The sequence below is a fragment of the Maylandia zebra genome, linkage group LG3 (genome assembly GCF_041146795.1).
Source record: "Maylandia zebra isolate NMK-2024a linkage group LG3, Mzebra_GT3a, whole genome shotgun sequence".
In the NCBI taxonomy this organism is placed as follows: domain Eukaryota; kingdom Metazoa; phylum Chordata; class Actinopteri; order Cichliformes; family Cichlidae; genus Maylandia; species Maylandia zebra.
Window position 1 is genome coordinate 46,691,661 of NC_135169.1, and position 21,504 is coordinate 46,713,164.

At 37.6% G+C, this 21,504-nt stretch overlaps 3 protein-coding genes across 5 annotated transcripts in view; all 3 read left to right on the top strand.

Moving 5' to 3' along the window:
• LOC105941419 (uncharacterized) overlaps positions 1-13,839 on the top strand; it is a 33,211-nt gene extending 19,372 nt beyond the window's left edge. The window contains exons 1-6 of one of the 3 annotated variants that reach the window (XM_076882745.1): positions 11,215-11,317; positions 11,507-11,851; positions 11,943-11,978; positions 12,100-12,207; positions 12,289-12,311; positions 13,448-13,839. In XM_076882745.1, coding sequence (XP_076738860.1) covers positions 11,272-11,317; positions 11,507-11,851; positions 11,943-11,978; positions 12,100-12,207; positions 12,289-12,311; positions 13,448-13,570 — 681 coding nt within the window. In that variant the 5' untranslated portion in view covers positions 11,215-11,271 and the 3' untranslated portion in view covers positions 13,571-13,839. Of the gene's footprint in view, positions 1-11,214; positions 11,318-11,506; positions 11,852-11,942; positions 11,979-12,099; positions 12,208-12,288; positions 12,312-13,447 lie in introns of those variants that run through there. The other 2 variants (XM_076882747.1, XM_076882746.1) reach the window with 2 other exon arrangements.
• Positions 328-2,808, top strand: LOC143414088 (uncharacterized). Its single transcript, XM_076877748.1, has 6 exons — positions 328-373; positions 499-843; positions 964-1,002; positions 1,113-1,232; positions 2,269-2,291; positions 2,677-2,808. Exons 1-6 carry the CDS (start codon positions 328-330, stop codon positions 2,806-2,808), a joined length of 705 nt encoding a protein of 234 aa, XP_076733863.1.
• On the top strand, positions 4,539-6,566 carry LOC143414092 (T-cell surface glycoprotein CD8 beta chain-like). Its single transcript, XM_076877755.1, has 5 exons — positions 4,539-4,602; positions 5,206-5,554; positions 5,723-5,729; positions 5,780-5,924; positions 6,523-6,566. Exons 1-5 carry the CDS (start codon positions 4,539-4,541, stop codon positions 6,564-6,566), a joined length of 609 nt encoding a protein of 202 aa, XP_076733870.1.
• Positions 13,840-21,504: the final 7,665 nt, after the last annotated feature.

Genomic DNA, 21,504 nt, shown 5'->3' on the forward strand with positions numbered 1-21,504 from the left:
AAAATGGGCCCACTATGATGCCAAAGTACCACATTCTTGTTTCGTTTTAAATGTAAACCATTTTAGGGCCGAGAAGAGGACTGTGGGAGTTTCTGAGTTACTTTTTATGAATTTCTGCCACACTGTGAAGTTTTTTGGTAAAATTTGGAATGATAACATTTGGAAACTTTGTAACTGGATTTATAAACAGAAATGTATGAAAAGCATTACATTGTATAGGCACATCACTGGCAAGATAAAAAAGAAAAATACACTCCGCCCCTCTGAACCCCTTTATATGAGTTGTGTTGTACAACATATCCATGCAGTTACAGGATTAAACGCATGATGAGGAGCTTCGTCTTGAGCACAGCTTTATTTCTCTCCAGCCTCAGTAAGTACTGGCACCTCAGTACTTTCAAATAATGGAATAAGTGAAGTCATTAAACAGATATAATGGATGTTGTTGTCCTGTAACACTGTAGGCTCAGACATAAACATCATGTTCTTTCATTCCAGGCTGGATCTCTGTCTCAGGTTCTGAGTTTCAGACTGTGGAGGTCCAACTTGATGAAGAAGTCACGTTGAAGTGCTCCAACATTTCGAGTCATCCAACACAGACAGACTGGTTCAAAGTTATCAACAGAACTAAGCCCAGCTGTATTGCTGCTATGTATGGATCTCAGGGCAAAGCTTCATTCTGTGATGGATTTCGAAATGGAAAATTCAATATGAGTTCCAACAACACCTCTGTGTTTCTTAAAATCACACAAGTGGATTTATCTGATGTCGGGCTGTATTTCTGTGGATTTTACGTGAATAAGCATACGGTCATTTCCAATGCAGTCGAGTTAAGAATTCAAGGTAAGCTTGTAGGGAGGACTTTTGTCTTCCAGGTTAGTTTTATGTTCATATGAAATCCAAAATCAGCTCACAGACAAAAAGGAAATCACAAAATATTATAATAGCCATGTTTCTTTACAGGCGGTGAAACCAATGAAGAAGAGGGTTTTAAGACGGAAAGTAAAATTACTTTTCTGACTCGTAACATTTTGTTTTTCATTGTGATCATTATTATTATTAATATTACGTGTAAATCAAACAGATTGAATTAGAGTGATGTTCTATTATAGTCTCTTTTACAGAAGAGCCTGGTAATACACATGTGATGAGCATCATCCTGAGTGGTGTGACGGGTTTACTCACTGTGGTGGTCATTGTTCTGGTTCTAAAAATCTGGAAACTTCAAACAGGTAAAATTTGCTGTAATTTTTGTGCCTCCTCTTATAAGTTGATTTGAAATTCAAAGGAAAGTATGGTGGTATTAACCCTTTAGAGCCGATCGGAGCGGGAACGCTCTGTTATGCATAACTATTTTTAAATCCCGGTAGCACTGCAACCACGTAAGCTAGCGCAAAAATTTTTTTTGCATATGAAACCGGAGGAGTTGTACTTACATATTGTGTCATCAGCTTGTCCTAGGTCACCGTTTCCTTCCACATAAAGCTTTGCAAAAACTGCATAAAAAGCGCTTGCAGGAACAAAAACATAATATTCCAGAAACACGCTTTGCCGGTCCGATCAGCTGTTCAAAACACTTCCTAGTTGGAATAGACGTCAGCGCGAACTTTTGCATTTCCGCCATTACCTGGCCGAAACCGGAAGTGACGTCATTTTCGCGGAAATGTAGTCTTTTTTGCGATCAGGGCCTCAGGGCCTATACTGCTCTTTTTAAAAGTTATCTTTGACTTTATGACTTTCTGTGTCGTTTCTGGGATGTTTAGGACTCATATTGCACTGCTGGAAATAGTTTATTTTGATGCATATGCTGCCTTTTTGCAAATTTGCAGTATAATATTTATTTTCGTTTTTCCTGCAGTGTATAAAAATTGGTGTATTTCAAAAATAAAACTATGAAGACACTCAAAATAAATTTCCTGTGGTGGGAAACTATTTTGTGCAACTTTTTTGTATTTACAGTTTTGAGGGATAAGCCTCTTAAATTTCTCTAACTACAAATATATGTTAAAAAATCAAAAACGATTTTCAATTTTTTTGTAGTTTATTGCACTTTTTTGCAATTTATGTAATTACTATGCACTTAATGAATACATATTATTAAAATCTGGGCTATAATGGTTGTATTGATGTATAGAAACTTGAAATGCTCCCAAAAATGGCTCCACAGCATGTAAAAATATAATATAAGCTCTGGCGGACTTGGTTCTATGGTAGGTCTTAAAGGGTTAAAGAGCTAATCATATGTTTATATTTGCTCCTTATCTGCAGAACCTAAACCAGAGAGAAACAAGGTAAAAAAAAAATTGTCTTAAATTAGAATTTACAAGCTTAATGTTATGAGTTGAAAACAAATATCCCAAATATTATCCGAATCAGGCAAAACGTTATTACTCACAGCAGGGAAACATTTTAGTACTGTAACATCAGTAGGACTTATGTCATTAAGATTCTCCTCATTTCTTTTAGTTCATTGGATATGATAATATTTTAACTTAACTTGGATTCTTAATTAAATTTTGTTTAATACTGTGCTGCCCAGCTGGTATAGATAAGGTATTATGGAATTAAAATCAAAAAATCCCATTTAATGCAAAATATTTTTTGGTACAAACCACAAGTCAATAAACATTTCACATATGTGTTGTAAACTCAGCTGTGTAACTATTTGATTTTCAGAAAGTGAGCTCAGAAAATCTGAAGTACACGGGGATGAATATACAGATGAAGGGCAAAAGCAGCTGCAGGTCTGTGGCACAGACAGAGCTGGAGACACATGTTGTGTATGCTGCCGCCAGACAGACTCAATAAGTGGAGCTCATGCTATATGATAGTAACCTGCTGATGTAGTTTTGTGGATGTTTTGTGGATGACATGGCAAAAACTGGCTGGCAAAAAATAAAAATAATAAAATTTGCACTAAAGTCTTTGTATCTTTACTTTTGTGTTTCTGTCTGCAAAAATATGCATCATCTATTTTTTTGAGTAGATGATGTAATTTGAGTATTTCAGGCTTTTAGTCTCATTTTTGCTCAACATTTCTGCTCAACATTTCTGACACATAATGAAAATGTCTCAATGTCTTTCCTCAGGAGCAAGCTCACATTTTGCAATATCACAAAATGTGAACCAAAGGCAAACAAAAGACAATTTTGTAACCTAGCTAATAAACAGAAGAAATGAGTCTTCAACAAAAAGGGCTTCTTGATGCAACTAACTTGCCTCAAAGTGTTCAATATTTTTTGTGTATAATAAGTATTTAAAGCCGTACATGACATTTACGTCTCTATCCTAAATCACCCTAACCTGCTGAACGTCTCTAGCCAACATTTACATGTGGGGCCCATATGGTTTAGAAATGGGCTGAAAAATGAACCCATACAGGAAGGACCACGGATCTGTAATGGCCCCATGTTAAATGTCCATATAAGTGTTATGTTGAGAAAATTTGGTCACTAAATGAGCCCCAACTGGGCAAAGTACACAAAAACCCATCCGGGCCCCATCTTTCAAATTTGTGTGGGTCCCATTTGGGTACCACAACAGCTAAAAATTGGGTTTTAAGTGGGATTGTACACGGGTTCCATAATGGCCCCAATTTTAAAAGCTCATATTGGTGTTATGTTGGGAAAATCTGAAACTGAATGGGCCCCAACTGACCCAAGTGAGTCCGTGAATGTGTCTTTCCCATTTCCAACCAAGTTAAGTATTTCCCATCTTTGACCCAGCAAGGACCTACTATATGTGCCCACTTTGGATTGTCCATATTGGTTTAATGTGAGGAACCCAAGTGGAACCCATACAAAAAACCCATTTTGAGCCAGTGCCCACATGCTACCCATCCACCCCGAGCAAATCCCAGGTGTGCATGTTGGCTGGGTCCTTTCCACCTCAAGATCTTTGCCTTGGCAGCCAATACAAGCCTTTGTGGTTTCCTTAGTGTACAGCCTCACATACAAATCATCATTTGCCTTTTCCTTTGCAACTTCTCTCTTTACCAGTCTAGATGTGTGCACATTGTTCCAAACTTATGCATCATCTTATGTTCCTCCCTCTTTGTGTATGTCATCACCACAGCTTTTTTTTATCCCTTTGAAAAATCCACTGCTCTCTGGCAGTCTGCATTTCTTTCCTTAACACTATACCTACCCAACACCTTAGAACTCCGTTCTGCTCACCTGTCCATGTAACTCCATAATTCCTCTCTCTCTTCCTATTGACATCCATCTTTTGGGCCATGCACACTGAAAGCACCCCTTCAACTTCCAGCTTCAAACTCATATACCTGTCTGACACTTTTGTCACCTCCACAACACTATTAACATATTCTTCTTCCTTAAAGATTACCATTAAATGATATCTCTTCCTATCTAGGCTATGGTAGAGCAGGTTGAACTCAGTGCTCCTGGCATTGCTTACCTTCCACCTGGTCTCTTTGACAGACTACCTACGTTCCATCTCTCCATCATATCACCCAGCTATCTCATTTACCAGTCTAAGTCCCTATATTTAAAGTTCCTTTTTTCTTGCTGACTCCTAGCATGCCTTCCTCCTTTCTTCTTCTGTCTTCAGCCAACTGTACCCTGTTGGCCAACAGCACAAGAGGTAGTCTTATTAACAAGTCTAAGCTACGAGTTCTATTCTGTAAAATGAAAAAAACAAACGCAGACCCCCTTCTTCTAGCTCTTAGTGGTTTTCTTGTATATACCACGCCAGGCATTAAAACTCCAAGGGCTTCTGAGGAGTTGGTCTTTTTCTGTATATGTGACTCATTGTTAAGCTATGTTCGAAATAAATAACCTCTACATTTGAATTTGACAAGAGCTAAAATATATGCAAATATACTGTATTGTATTGGCAGGTCATTGGACAGATAAAAAAAAAAATACCCCGCCCCTCTAAACCCCTTTTTAAGAGGTGTGTGGTTTACTAACAGTCCAAGCAGTGACAAGATTTAACACATGATGACGAGCTTCATCTTTATAACAGCTTTATTTTTCTGTAAATTCAGTAAGTATCTACAGACTGACTGGCAGTTTATTACTCTCAGCTCCAAGTAATGCCATGAGGACCCATTCGATTTAAAATTTGATTGTTACAAAATAGTTAAGTAAATATATGAAATGAAACGTTGTTGCCCTCTTACAGCGTCTGTTGTACCGTACACTTTGAGTTGGATCTTAATTTTGTCTTTGCTGTTTGTTTCAGGCTGGCTCTCTGTCTCTGGTTCTGAATTTCAGACCGTGGAGGTTCAGTCTGGTGAAGAAGTCACACTGCAGTGCTCCAACATTTCCAGAAGTTCAACACATACAGAGTGGTTCAGAGTGGTCAACCGAGCTACGTTGAGCTGCATTGCCTCTATGTATGGCTCCAATGGACAAGCTTTATTCTGTGATGGATTTCAAAATGGAAAATTCAATATGACTTCCAACAACGTCGCCGTCTTTCTTCAAATAAAGCCAGTGGATCTGTCTGATGCTGGCCTGTATTTCTGTGGATTTTTCTTGGACTATCATATAATTATTTCCACTAGGGTAGAGTTGAGAATTCAAGGTGAGTTTAGGTTAAAAACCTTTCTTTGCAACTTTAGTGTTTCTCATCATGTCATGTGGAAACACAGTAACTACAAACAGCAAATTGTAAAATAATACAACAATCATGGTCACAGGTGGTGAAACCAGTGAAGGAGAGGATTTTAAGACTGAAGGTGAGATTCCATGATGAGTGGAAAGATTTTAATCTTCACTGTGCAGTACTATCTTGTATAATATGTCTTAACCACACTAATCACACAGTTAATCTAATTCATTTTTTAGAAGAGTTCAACAGAACGACCCAACCATTGAGCATCATCCTGGCTGGTCTGACTGGTTTACTCAGTATAGTGGTCATTGTTCTGGTTTTAAAAGTCAGGAAACCTCAAACAGGTAAATGTGGCTATAATTTGTTTCACCTACTCTTACAAGCTGATTAACAAGTCCTAATAAAAGTACTGTGTTGGTAATAAACTAATCACACTTTTATATTTGGCATTTAGCTCCAAGACAGCAGCCAGAGCAAAGCGGTGAGGTAAATCATTCTTTATTGCAATTTTAAAAGGTTTACGATTTAACAGGAGAATTAAATGTGTGATTAATCTAAGAAAAACCTCGGCCTTCAAGCAAGGAAGAAAATCTCTCCCCTTATTGAGGAAAAATATAAAAGCAGAGTTTCTGTCAAAGGTTACAAGCACCACATTGTCACTGAATCTTTTTCAGACATCATTCATTGCAACATATTTTCATGTTACACATGCAGCAGTTTCTTGCTAACATCACAGAAACAAATGATATTCATTGAATTTATGCATCAATCGAGTGATTACATGATGATGTAATGCATATAGTCCGTTTTACACTGCTGGTATCGCAGTGACACCAATCAGACTGATTAATCTATTTATCACAGAGAATATTGAATTAATGAAATTAATTTGATTTTGATCTGGGCACAGACTAATATATGTTTCTGCATTGTCTTCATTAGACTGCAATACAGTCACACTGAGTAACCTCATGTACCATGGTTAAACTTTTGCAGCTCGAATGTGAGGTTTGATTCCCCTGCCCGGCTGGGCCACTTCTACATAATGAAAGCCTGGTCAGGTTCTACCTAACCTTTTGACCGCTGACACCTGTGGTAGATTTCAGATGCTTTCTAAATCACAAGCATCTGAAATCTAACATCAACTGGTTCTCACCCTACTTTTTTGAAGCCAAGTCCAATTATCTCTCATATGCTATCAGACTGACACAGTCAAGAATAGTGAAAGTATTGACTGATTGAGGTTTTTTTTGGTCTGTGACTGTAAATGTTTTCACCTACAGAATGTGGACTCCGTTTACCTGAACTCAGCAGCGTTGAGACTCCACCCACAAACACCAAGAAGCAGAAGGCCTGCAATAGAGACACAAGTGGAAACATGTTGTTTATGCTGCCAGTGCATAGAGCTGATTGTCTGTGTTCATGATGGGAAAACGTGTTTAGTGGTTTAGTCTTTATAACCCTTGACTAAACATTTTTATGTCTGTTTTTCTGCCTTAATTTGTCTTCATATCAAATAAAAGAAGGGCATATAAAGTTACTCATAGGGAGAGTCAGGTCATCTTCAGGGGGAAGGAGGCATGAGCGAGATACTGATCACTTGACAGGAAGAGACTTCACAGTGTGGTCTGAGTGCTGAACTCACAAGGCCTGTACACTCAGTAATGGTTCACAGCAAAGTTTAAGAAACGGCATTGAAGCTTGAGCTAGATAACGTCAGGCTTTGTACGTTCACAGACTTTAGAAAAATACTCCAAGACAGTAATATGTTTTATAATGAAATGTAATTGAAAATATATTTTTTGATCCTGCAAACTTTGATGAAAAGCAGTGTATGAGTCACGAATAAAATCTCTGGAACAGTAAGAATTTGCTGATTTTAAGACTACAGATGATCAAGAAACACAGAAAATCTAGCAACAGTTTTCTCCTTACTGACGTAAATGATGAAACCACAGATTTAATACAACATTACTACCACATAAGTGGTACTAAATGGACGCCATCTAAATTTATTTTAACTTTGTAAATGTTAATTGCACCTCTATCACACCCTGACACAGTCAGTGTGTATATGGGCAGCTTTCTTGCTTGACCACGTTCTTGTGCACATTCTGGGGTGCAACAAATCTCATGCATCCCCCCCTGTTATTTTCCACTGCGGTGACAGCACTGTGTATCTGATGAACTGAAAACCACACAGACACTAGCCTTTAAAACCACACGCAATAAATGCTTTGCTGTTTTCACAGAAATGTGTTGCTTTCGTTCTCCTTTTTTTGCCTGCAACAGAGGAATGAACAAAGGTGTGACTTTAACCACGAGCTGGTTTCACTGTTTTCAAATGGATTCACTGATAGAGTTTTAGAGACTAAAAACAACTTCATAACATAAAACGTGAGTGAGCGGCAGTACTCTTCGTCACAGTACATTATTAGTGCCAGACTAGCTTGAGGTGACAGACACACAACTGAAATAACAACTCAGGTTCTCCGAACACATGTTGTGACCCTAACTGCACTATCTGGTGTACTGTGGGAGGTGCCTGTGTGGGGGTGTGGCATCCCGATCTTAGGTACCGCCCTTTATTGTGTGGAACCTATGACTCCATTTAGCAGTGAGCTCTGTTAGTTAAGCTATAGATGGACATTATTATTGTAATGTACAATCCATAGAAAAAGACAGCAATAACTACACAACAAGCTATAAAATCAATAAAGACAATAAATTAACATATACAACTTCTGCTGTTCACAGTAAGACACAGCTATGAGGCAAAATTAAAAAGCTGATGAACTGACTTTTGAATTATTATTCACAAGTAGGAGTTTTTGAAAAGTTTTTGAAAATAACTTCATAAGGCAGCCAGTGTAACATTGCCAACAATGTTTTTGTCTACCAGTCAGGAGATGGTGCAGCAACATCAGCTCCAATCCTGATAATGCCTTGCCCAAGCCAACATATATACAAAAGCAGCAGTTTCCAGTTTGCATGTTATTAAAGCATAGATACCTTTTTTTTAATGTTATTCAATTCAATTCAATTTCTTTTAGATGATCACGAGAATTGGCATCTAACCTGTGGGACACACTGACAATATTCAACATCAACCCTTTTCAAACTCATGATCCTGTCTGATACTCTCCACAACACTAGTCACATATTCTTCCTTAAACATTACTATTAATCCATTTCTCTTTATATCTAGGCTGTAGAACAGATTGAACCCACCTCCAGTGTTCCTGGCCTTACTTCACACCTGGTCTGATGCACACGCGGCTTACTGATGGGTGGCTGTAGCTCAGGAGGCAGAGCAGATCATCTACTGATTGGTAGGTTGGTAGTTCAATCCCTGGCTCCCCCTAGTCTTCATGCCAAATATCCTTGGGCAAGAGCGTAACCATACGTTGCTCTAAGTGTGAATGTTAGTTAATAAGAACTTAAAAATCATAGAGGGAAGTGGTGTGGTGTATTAAGTACTCCAGGAGAGTAGACAAGTTCTACTTAGCCTGTTTCTCTTCCTTCTCACCATTACATCAGCTGGATCTCTCCTTTTACCGGTCATAGCCCTACATTTAAATCAGAATCAGAATACTTTATTGATCCCTAGTGGAAATTATGCTGGTTACGATGCTCCAGTACAAACAGTAACAAAAACAGACAATACAAGAAATAAGAAATAGCACAATATATACAATATATGCATATATATAAGTCACTTACTAATAAATATCTGAATAAGAAAGAAGAGCATGTGCAAAAAAGGTGTAGCTATTGCAGTACATGTTAGATGGATGAGTTGTACATGGAGATGGCCACAGGCAGGAATGATTTCCTGTGTCGTTCAGTGGTGCCTTTTGGTAATCTTAGTCTCTCACTGAACGTGCTCCTGTGGCTAGCCAACATGTCATGCAGTGGGTGGAAGGAATTATCCAACATTGTCTTTATCCTGGATAACATTCGCCTCTCCATCACCACCCTAAGAGAGTCCAGCTCGTAATCCTGAGCATTGTCTGGCAGATGTTGAAGGACCTCAGAAAATAGAGTCGGCCCTGGCCTTTCCTATAAAGTGCTGAGGTGTTTTTAGCCCAGTCCAGTTTATTGTCAATGTATACTCCGAGGTATTTATAGTCATCTACAATGTCAACATTGACCCCCTGGATTGAAACAGGGATCAGGCGTTAAACTTCTTACTCTCACCTCCACACTCCTGCCTTTTCTTCTCTCCCACTGCCTCCTAGCAGGACACCCCCCTTTCTTCTTCTTTTGTCTTTGGGCAACTGTAGCACAGTTTCCACTTGCAGCCTGTTGGCCAACAGCACTAGAGGTGGTTATTGTTGTCAACTTAGACCCAAATATCTAATATTGAAATTTCATTCTTGATGAGCTGCAAGTTTGATTTGGTAAAGCATTCTGACTCAATCCTACCAGTCTGGGCTTGGAAATGCCAGTAGGAGTAGGAGTAGGCTGGTTATTGCCCTTTGTAAGAGCTGTGAGTGATTTTTTTTTGTTAGTAACTCAATTATTTGAATTATTTTAGGGCTTTAACTCGAAGTTGGTGTTCTTTTAATTGTCAGTCAGCATATTTACATGTCTACATTCCAACATGTCTTCATGCAGCATGCTTACCGAGCTTCAGAATATTAGCTGATGAACTTAGAACTCCAGCCTCTCTTTTAAATACAGTAACATCCAGCTAGAATTAAAACAACATGACTGTGACCAAAATCTTTTATGGGGTCCAGAAACTAGTGGTCACCACTGGCGACAACACAATGGTGACATGTACATGCAGTCAATTTTTAGTAATCATGGGTCTGACCACACACATCTTTAAACTCACGCTTTGATTTTCATCTCAGTTAAACATTTATAGACCACGAAAGTGTGCATAAAATAATTGAGTTTATAAAGAGCATTGTGCCACTTTCAACCAGTAATTCAGAATAAAGACCTTCCTATATATAACATTTTAACCATTAAATAGAAAGATCAAAAACGTATCTTTTGCTGTTTGTTGTTACATAAACAAGTAAATATAACTATAACTCAAGTTTCCACACCAGCTTTACATGCAATCAGAAAAGCAGTTTAAAAAGTCTGAAAAAGAAGCTGAATTTCATACAGAAATCTAAAAATTTTAGATGGTGTCATGTCAGGCATGAGCACAAGAATCAACAAGAAAACAGTAAGACTTTAAACAATTTTACAACTTTAGGATACAAAGTTACTTCCTTATCTCATCTCTATGATCAAATCTAAATGGCATCCTTGGATAACTGCCAAAAAAGCGGCAGACCTCTGTAACCCCCCCCCCCCCCCCCCCCCCTTTCCTTTCTTTTTATGTTTCAAACCAGACTTTTAGGGAGTAAAATAGAATATTTGCTCAAAAGTCCAAGCATTTTTGAGGAAGCTCATTGATAAGTGACTCATTATTTGACTCTGTTTAATATGTTCTGAAATGGATGTTACATGGTATTATTAAGTCTGTGAGTCTCAAAGCTCAGAAATCATAAGTGAAAATTTTTCAGTTATCTCATAGTGAATAAAGCTAAAATATCTACAAATGTATTGCATTGCTTTGGCAGGTCATTGGCAAGATGGAAAAAAAAATCACCCCGCCCCTCTAAACCCCTTTATAAGAGCTGCGTGGTTCACTAACTGTCCGAGCAGTGAAGGATTATACACACGATGAGGAGCTTCGTCTTGATAAAAGCTTTGATTTTCTGCAGCCTCAGTAAGTACTGGCACCTCACTACTCTCACCTTAAAATAAGTAATGGAACGAGGAGCCCAACAGATTTTAAATTTGAGTTTAGAAAGCAGTGACGTAATTAAATCAAATGAAAAGTTGTTGCCCTGTTACAGCGTCTGTTGTACCGTACACTTTGAGTTGAATCTCATTTTGTCTTTGTTGTTTGATTCAGGATGGATCTTTGTCTCTGGCTCTGAGGTTCACACTGTGACGGTCCAGCGTGGCGAAGACGTCACACTGCAGTGCTCCAACATTTCCACAAGTCCAACACATACAGAGTGGTTCAGAGTGATCAACACGACTAAAACGAGCTGCATCTCATCTATGTTTGGATCTCATGGCCAAGCTTCTTTCTGTAACGGATTTCAAAATGGAAAATTCAATATGAGTTCGAATGTCACTTCTGTCTTTCTTAAAATGACAGAAGTGGGTTTATCTGATGTTGGGCTGTATTTCTGTGGATTTTACATGGATCTGCATATTATTATTTCCAATGCAGTAGAGTTAAGATTTGAAGGTAAGCTTTCCTTAGTAGCAGAACAACATGATGAGACTTTCAATAAGAACTGGAAGTCACAAAGTATTATAATACCCATGTTTCTTTACAGGTGGTGAAACGAATGATGAAGAATTCAAGACTGAAGGTAAGATTATTTTCCTGTCTCTAAAAAATGTGATTTTTATTGGGATCATAGTTATTTCACTATTGTCAGTATTATACCTGAAGTACACAGCCTGAAATGTTTCAGTGTAATTTTTTTGCAGAGTCTGAGAGAATGATACACCCAATGAACATCATCCCAGGTAGTCTGACTGGTTTACTCATTATACTGGTCATCATTCTGGTTTTAAAAATCAAAACACCTCAGACAGGTAAAGTTGCTTTCAAAAGACAATTTCTATGGTTGCTAAAAATAAACTAAACACACTTTTATATTTTCAATTTAACTCCAGATCCCCAACCAGGAAACATCAAGGTAAATGTGTTTTTACTCACACTGTGTAAATTGTATGTCATGACTGAAAAGATTAATTTAACCTTGTATGTCTGTGAAGGTTCTCAGTCATCCAGGTCATCGTAGTCTAACGAGCTTGGAAAGAAAAGCGTCTGGACTTGTTTAAGTTGCTTGAAGACGAACCTCTATTTGTCCCTTTTTGGGGGGACAAATAGAGGTTCGTCTCCAAGCAAGTAATTGGCTCAAGTAATTAGAGGATCATCAGGGGTCCTTTGTCCCTCTTTGGGGGGAAACTCCCACCATTTGACCCTTTAGAACTGAAGAAGCTTCTCGGATGAGAGGTGAAACGTCTTCAGGCAACTTAAACAAGTCCAGATGCTTTTCTTTCCAAGCTCCTTAGACCATTTAACCTTGTAATTATTCTGTGAATTATATCAGCCTGAACATGTTTTTCAGGCAAGCAAGCAATGTTGTCCTATCATTTCATTCATTTAGCTCAGCTGAAAAGTACGTGGATAATCAAAACATGCATGCACGGAAAAGACTCAGTGATAACATAAAAATAATAGCTGAATTTGAAAAAGTATAATTTAGGGTGGCCGTAGCTCAGGAGAAGGCCATCTACTAGCAAGAAGGTTGGTAGTTTGATGCCCGGCTTTCCCAGTGTGCATGCCAAGTATCGCAAGTTGCACTCTAGTGTGTTCAATGGAGTGTTACATAGAAAGGCAGAAAAAAAAGTGCTAGTGTGAATGACGCAAATTGTTTAAAATGCTCAGTAGAGTAGAAAAGTGCTGTACATAAAGCCTTCAAATTAAATATTAAATGGTAAATGGCCTGTATTTGTATAGCGCTTTACTAGTCCCTAAGGACCCCAAAGCGCTTTGCACATCCAGTTATCCACCCATTCACACACACATTCACACACTGGTGATGGCAAGCTACATTGTAGCCACAGCCACCCTGGGGCGCACTGACAAATTAAAACAGTATTTAAACCCATTATTTGGAATCCAAGTGTCATTATTCATCTTGTTTTCATATTTTACTTTAAAACTCTTAAAATGTTACTTTAAATCAAATCTTTCGTCATGTAACCCACAAATCCACTACTTCAGATTTTGTTAAACTCTACTGTAACTAAATATTTTGATTTTCAGAATAAGAGCTCAGATGACCTGAACTACGCAGCTATGAGTATCCAGACAAAACTCAAAAGAAGTCGCAGGCCTGCGACACACAGAGAGCTGGAGTCTCATGTTGTGTATGCTGCCACACGGTAGACAAGGAAGAGGAGCTCATATTTTAGGATAATAACCCACTGATGTAGTTTGTGTATGTGTTGTGGATGATGTGGCAAAACATACTAACAAAAATAAAAATAACAAAATTTGCATTGAAGTTGTCTTTGTATCTTTACTTTTGTGCCTCTCTTTTTTATTGTGCAACTTTTCTTTTAAGTGTGTTGATGATGGAAAAGTTTTTGATCTGATGCTGAATATGAACTTTTCTTATGAGGAATGTCTCATTGTCTGTTCTGGGAGGAGAGGAATAGACATGCTGATATATTTTTTGACAAGAGTCCTTGGAAAATAAAAACATTTTTTCCAACTTTTCATCCATTGCTTTATTTCTCTTTGTCTACCTTTTGTGTGAGAAAAAAAAACACGTATTAAAGTGTAAATATAGAGGAGAAGTCAGAAATGACACTGATGACTGTGAAAACGTCTCATAGGGAGAGTCTAAATGTCTGCTGTGGAAGGAGTCAGGTAGTAAGGAAGAGACAGCACAGTGTGATCTGAGCAGAACTGCACTGAAAATCTAAAGTTGGAGTTTCTTAAACAGCATAAAAACAACAGAATTATGATCTATTTAAACCAGCTGCTGTGTTTCCACATCTTAATTGTGTAACGATACAATAGGTCAGTGCCTTGAGGTATGAGCAAAGAGTTCCCTCCATCAGTCGCATCTGGCATTGTCAATCACCTCACAGACCATTACATTGCACAAGCTTTTTAAAATTCACACAAACATGATGTCTTTTTTGTTAAAAAATAAACAGCAAGAACAGATTTTGCTATAGCTTTTAGAGCTTTTAGAGTTTTTTTCTCTGACATCATGAACCTGAGTCTTGTCTCGTTGTCAGTAGTAGATTATTTGACATGTTGGTTATTTATTTGTGAGAAAAATAAGCTACTGGGAGGTCTACTTTTTGAGCATGCTCAAGAGCACCGTGCGTGTCCCTACAACACTGACATCAACTGTCAATGGAACCGAGCATTGGGAGCAAAAGGAGGAGGAACTTTAACCTCTCAAAATCATGCTGGTATGGATGCTGGTAAGTTCAATTTGGAATTCAGGAAATAAGTTAATTTGTGGATAACTGGTTATGCCTATCTGTTTCAGTCTGAATTACAGCTGAGTCTAGGTATTGAAGTTGACTCAGTATTGGCTCTGCGGGAGCGATATAATTCCAGCATGTTTTGTGTGTTTCTTGTGAGGATTGGTGATAACATGGTTAGTTTCGGCCTTTGTATAGGCAAGTCTAGCAGAGTTGTAGGTTTACCAGATAATACCAATAAGGCAAGAACCTTGTCAGCTGTCGGAAACTCTTGTTTAATCACAAAATGATGCAGATGTTCAAAAAAGAAGTTCAAAGAAACAAATACATTTCTTAGGTTTTCTCAAAAAACTTTAATCTTTCCAAGATTGCAGTTTTGTTCTGCATAATCTGAGATTCTCTGAGCCCATTAAAATAAAAAAGACCACCTTACTGTTACAAATGCAAGATGAGTGGCAGGTTAGAAAAATTGAAAGGTGTATGGCAAACCAATAATTGTATAAGGACAATACAGACACAGGAGTAGCTCACAACTGTGTTTCTCTCCACAAGATAATGAACTTGTAAACATCAATTTGCACCAGTTATTTACAATCAAGTGCTGTGACAAAATCCAGCTACCAACCTATGTTAGAAGTTCTCCAGTATTGTAAATTGAGTAATAAAAGTCATCTGTCTGCTTTCCTGTTTAGTGTCACAGGTAACTACAACTAAATCTCAGGTTTCACATGCACCACACAGCTGGAAGACCCTAAAAAGAACCTGTTGAACGAGGGACAAAAGTGAAAATGTTTGCAGGTCATTGGTGGGATGAAGAAGAAAAGAAACACTCCGCCCCTCTGAACCCTTTTATAAGAGCTGTGTGTTAGAAACTATCAAAGCAGTGACAGGATTAAATGCATGATGAAGAGCTTTGTCTTGATAACAACTTTGTTTCTTTGCCTCGGTAAGTATTGGCTTCTTGTTACCTTGTAAATTGTTAAACGATTGCCATTAAACAAAGCTAATTGACAATTGTCCAGTCACAATAACTTTAACACTGTAGAGATAGAAATAGATTTTGTGCTCTTTCATTTCAGGCTGGATCTCAACTTCTGAGTTTCAGACTGTGGAGGTCCAGCACGGGGACGAGGTCACACTGCAGTGTTCCAACATTTCCGCCTATCCAACGCAGACAGACTGGTTCAGAGTGGTCAATAAAACTAAGCCCAGCTGTGTTTCTTCTATGTATGGATCTGACAGCGAAGCTTCGTTCTGTCATGGATTTAGAAACAGAAATTTTACTATGAGTTCCAACGTCTCTTTTGTCTTCCTTCAAATCAAGCGAGTGGATTTATCTGATGCCGGGCTGTATTTCTGTGGATTGTACATCAGTGGGCACACAGTCATTTCTAATGCAGTCGAGTTAAGAATTCAAGGTTTGATTGGAGTTAATGATCTATTTATATGTTTCTATGCGTTTGTGTAATGTTTAGCTTTTGTCATCAATTTTATTTTTACAGTAGCATGAAATGAGCTGAAAGAGTAACAGAATATTTTTATGCATAAAAATAAATTAATGGCCATGGTTCTTCACAGGTACGGATGAAACAAATGATGGAGTGGAATTTAATGATCAAGTGAATGGAGTGGAAAGTAAACATCTTTTCCTTTCTCTTAAAAGTTAGTTTTAGGTTTTTAATTATATTAACATTTGAAATGAGTTCCAGGGTAACTTTGTTTTTTGTTTTTTTCCTTTCCTTCATTTCATTTACATGGATTGCCTGTGTTTCTTTGAACTTTACATAAATAAGCATCTAATCATCGCTAATAACATTATTAATCAACATTATAAGATGATACACAGTAACAGAGCTTTAATAAACTTCAGTTTATAGGTTCAAGTGTTTTGACAGAGAAATTAATGTGCTTTAAAATTGTTTGTAACCATTCGAAAGGGAGCCAGCAGAAGTCCCTGTGGAGTATCAGCTGTCTGCTGAAAGCAGAAGAGGCCCAAGAGAGTGGTCTTAAATTTCAGTTTACATTAATTTTAATTTGCTATATTTATAATAGTCATAATACAAAGTAAAATTACATTTGTGGTTGCTTTACAGTCAGAGTGACTTTGATTTTGGTCATTATTTACAGTTTTTTTTAATTAAAGACATAAACAAAAATAATACATATTACTGGAAGTTTTCACATATAGTATTCAGTGTACTCAGTATGAATATTCATAACCATAACCATTACTAATAATAATAAATCATGAACTAAACAAATAAACCAAAGTGTTTTAAATATAATAATAACATTTTCTTTTACCTGTTTCATTTTTGACTAATAAATAACCACATCAGTTTTGATATTTTGATTATATTAAAACTATCTAATCTATTTTTAAAGGCATTTCCTGTTTTGTTATTTTTCAGAGTATGGATTTGTATTTAAGTTAGTAAATGTGACTTTTTGCATGAAAGCACATTAAAAAGTATTTTGCAAATACACGTTATTATATATATTTTAGCATTTTAACAACATATTTTATCAGTCAATGCTGTTTGCTGTTGCAGAGTCCAGCCTTGTGCCTGTGGTGTTTGCTACACTGGCTGTTTTCTTTGTGATGGCTGTCGTTGGTTTGGCTGTTAAGATTGTGCCGCTTTTTTCAGGTACATACAACAAGTGATTTATTAAGAGTTATTACATGTGATACAATGACTTTTAACACTCAAAATGCAACTTTTTATATTATCTTTCAGCAGTGGACAAAGAACAGCATACTCCCAGGAACAAGGTGACGCTTTAAAAAAAAAATGCAAATTACATTTACTAAAAAAGCTTAGAATAGATCACTTGTGATTATGATGCTGTGTAATAAATAATAATAATCACTTCAAAGTCTTCAAATATCCCAGGGAAGCTACTAAGGTCAGTGCAGAGCAGCATTGACGATGTTGGAGAAGGTGATCCAAACAGCATATTGAGTGTGAATGGGTGGAATTATCATTATCATGGCTCTTTGTATCATGCTGGAGCACTATGGTGCTTGGAAACTTTTTGCTTGAAATCTCTTACATGTTTTATTTTGTTCAGTTTTAGTTATATAGCAGCAAATCAAAACAATGGTCACCTCAAATTAGGTTGCAAATTAGGTGCAACTTTTTCACTAAATGAAAAAGTTGCACATTTGAGATACATTTATTTCACACGTGCAGCTTATTGCATTGCTCCTTGTTGACCACGAAAGGACGCTCTGTTGTAAAGTTACAGCAGCATGAATTGTATATATCATATAGTCATAAATTCACTTAATGAAGTGTTTGAATCCAGTGGCTGGGCTCTTTCTATGTATGAAAGGAAAGCCTAGCCAGATCTTGTCCAGTGATAACTGGGATAGATTCCAGGTGCTCTACAACCCTGAATAGGATAAGGGCTGGAAAAGAATTGAAGAAAAGATCTCTTATCTTATTTTTATGTTAAATTTCTTCTGTTCTGAAGATATCTACCAACCACTAAGAAGCAGGTAGCCCTGGGTCCATTTTGTGAAGAAAATATTGTACCTCAAACACCAAATTTAGTGTGAGTGGACACAAAGTCTGAATTAGAAACCTGGAGTTATTGTAAAGCAAAGTTGATAGTCCCAATCCCTATTATCTCTATCTGAAGGTTTCAAATGAATGTAATGAATGAATGCCACACTTATTTGGTAGTGTATCACTCAGAGGTACATTTAAAACAAAAAACATTTGGCTCTCTTTCTGTCTTTTTTGGAGTCTAGCCTAGAATAATCTAGCATATGCTAAGACTGTCACAGTCAAGGATAGTGAAAGTACTGAGTCTGTGGTTGTTTTGCTATGTGACTGTAAATTTTTCACCTACAGAATGTGGACTCTGTTGACCTGAACTCTGCAGTGTTGAGACTCCACCCACAAACACCTAGAAGCAGAAGGCCTGCAAAAGAGACACGAGTGGAAACTCATGTTGTTTATGCTGCCAGTGCATAGAGCTGATTCTCTGTGTTCATGATGAGAAAGCATGCTTAGTGGTTAAGTTTTTTTTTTAACCCTGTACTAAACATTTATGTGTCTTTTTTTTCTGCCTTAATTTGTCTTCATCTCAATAAAATGAGGGTACACAAAGTTACTGATAGGGGGAGTCAGGCGGTCTTTGGGTGGAGGCATGAGTGAGATACTGATCACTTCACAGGAAGAGACTTCACACTGTGGTCTGAGCACAGCTGAACTCACAAGGCCTCTACAGCTGGTGAAATTTGACTTTCTGCTTTTTACTAGTTTGCATCGGCCTTTGGACGTGTAGACAGTTAAGGAAAAAGACTTTTCACTCATCACAAATATCAAATAACTGTTGATTTCAACACCAAGAATAATGCTACATTAAAAAGAACGCTGTTGTTTCATTCTTGATGTAAATGATAAAACAATAAATTCTGTGGCAACATCAGTGTTTTTGCTAGAATTATTTTGTGTGGGTATATCCCGTCATATGTTTTTAGATGTGTTCTCTAACTAGATATGTTGAAATTGTTTTGGGTTTTTTTTGTATACTGACAAAAGGGGCAAATAAAGACACAGCCAGTGTTTATATGGGCAGCTTTCTTCCCTGACCATGGTCTATGTGCAAAGCTTGGCAAGTTTTATGCACCTCCCCCTGTCTTTTTCCACTGCAGTGGCTCTGTGTATAAGCCAAATAAAAAGCCACAGAAGGACTAGCCTTTAAAACCACAAACAACACATCCTGTACTATTTGCACACAATTGTTTTTTTCTACATTTTTTAACAGCCTGTTTTTTAACTGGTAGGTTCCTTTGTCAAAAACTACAAAGTACCAAAGTAGCAGAAAGGCAACTCAATTTACCACTCGTGTTGTCTGAATGCATGTTGTAAAACTAACTATCCTACTATATAGCAATGTGTCATTTGTGAATGATCAGCTCTAAGAGCCCATCTGGATAATCACGTGCAAAGACATACTAGCATCGTACCATAAAGTGGAAGAAGGAAGTGGGGCAGATGCTGGAGTGGAGCTCATTTCCCTTTCATATTAGATATTCTGTTAGATCTGAAGAGTCAGCATGTCTACCCCTTACATGTATGGGTGCCCAAATCTTGGACTGATGATGGTGAAATCGATCATTATTTGCTGGTTGTTCACCATAACTCCAGTTGCAAGACTCTCTTTGGGTTCAAAACACAGATGACTGGCAAAGGAGTGAACTCTTGGTTGTTGGTCATACTGGGCTGACAGATACTTGGTTCTTTGCAAGCTTTTGCTGTTGCCTCGATGGCAGTGGCTGCCCAATTGTGGAGTCTGCAGATCATTATTGAGTACTGATTGTTGCCACACATACTCTTGAACTTGTTCTGTTGGGTTGATTTGCTGCATGTTGCCCAGCTGGGGCTGTTTTGGATGTTCACTTTCTTGTGCAGAAATTTCCCAAGCTTGAGCCTCAGCTAATGCAGCTGCAGCTGCTTTCTGTGATTTGAGTATGTGTAGATTTGCATCCAGATCTGTTTTCCTTTTAAGCTGTTCATCCTGTTTCAGGATGTTATCTTTCTGCTTGTGTAGCAGATTTCAAATGGTAGACTGCCTTGTGATGAAAAACAGGGACTGGTTGTAAAATGTGGCTTATTTTACAAAAGACAAAATGCAGCAGTAAAATCGGTGGACACACACAGCAGCAGGCGCCTCTTCATCCCACTGTGGGCCACCGTATATAAAAACATACAAATATCAAACAATGGTGTGGTTTCTCTCAACAGCAAAATCAAAATCAAATGTAATAGTGGGTTAAGTTGAGACAAATATGAAGCAAAGGATACTCAAAAATAAACTACTGATAATCACTTTTAATATTTAAACCCCCATTAAAACACATAAATGGATGGTATAATAGATATAAGGCTGTTGGTTACTATTTTCGTCGTTCAAAGAAATCAAAAGCACTTTGGGGATATTTAGCCCTCAGAACTAATGCTTAATAAAACAAAATACACCAAATTTAAACTTATAATTTAGTACAGGGAGAAGTCCATATGACTCCGGCTGGGAGCCCCCACAAATGCAACATCATTAATGCCCTACTACAACAGTGGCATGTGGAACCTTAGTATTACAAACAAATTACATTTAAATAATACACACACACATATCTATCTATCTATCTATCTATCTATCTATCTATCTATCTATCTATCTATCTATCTATCTATCTATCTATCTATCTATCTATATCTATATATATATATATATATATATGCAGTTTTAAGAAAGTTCACTGTGACCTTGTCAGTATGTTATTGCTCAGCTACAAAGGAGAGCTCGAGACGTGCACCTTCTGTTTGTGCCCGTACTCTGTCGGCAGCAGTAGATGAAGACGTAAGCTAGGTGGACCAAAAGGAATTGGACACTCTTGGTCTCGTTTCCAGCATTTTGTCCATCCTTTCTTTTACAGAAATATGACTGATGTGGGTGCAGGAGTGGCAGGACAGGAAGAATAAAAGCTAGATCAAGTGATGCGTTAGGTAATGATTTATTTACAGCTACCTTGAGGGCTAGTAGTATTTGGCTTTTAAGCTTCATGGTAAATTAGTACTTGGTTCAACAGATCTCTGACTCTGAGTCTTCACACAGTGCTGAAATGAAACCTGGAGTTCTTACTTTCTTCACTAAATGTTATTTTATTCAACATTAAGCTTTCCTGGCTTTATGGGCTTCTTAGCTTTAGGGATTCTTTATAATAATTTGTACAGAGCAACAAAACCCTCTTCTTTTTTTTTAGCAAAAAATGAATGAAATAATGCTATTTTCCTTCAGTTTCTCTTCTTCAGTCATACCATCCTTAACACTGGCACCCTTCAGGGCTGTGGTCTCAGTCGA

Coding starts and splice junctions, on each gene's coding strand:
- LOC143414092 (XM_076877755.1), top strand. CDS start 4,539: ATGCCTTCCTCCTTTCTTCTTCTGTCTTCAGCCAACTGTACCCTGTTG. Junction 4,603..5,205: donor GTTGGCCAACAGCACAAGAG/GTAGTCTTATTA, acceptor TGTTTGTTTCAG/GCTGGCTCTCTGTCTCTGGT. Junction 5,925..6,522: donor AGTCAGGAAACCTCAAACAG/GTAAATGTGGCT, acceptor TGTCTTCATTAG/ACTGCAATACAGTCACACTG.
- LOC143414088 (XM_076877748.1), top strand. CDS start 328: ATGAGGAGCTTCGTCTTGAGCACAGCTTTATTTCTCTCCAGCCTCA. Junction 1,233..2,268: donor AATCTGGAAACTTCAAACAG/GTAAAATTTGCT, acceptor CCTTATCTGCAG/AACCTAAACCAGAGAGAAAC. Junction 2,292..2,676: donor CTAAACCAGAGAGAAACAAG/GTAAAAAAAAAA, acceptor TTTGATTTTCAG/AAAGTGAGCTCAGAAAATCT.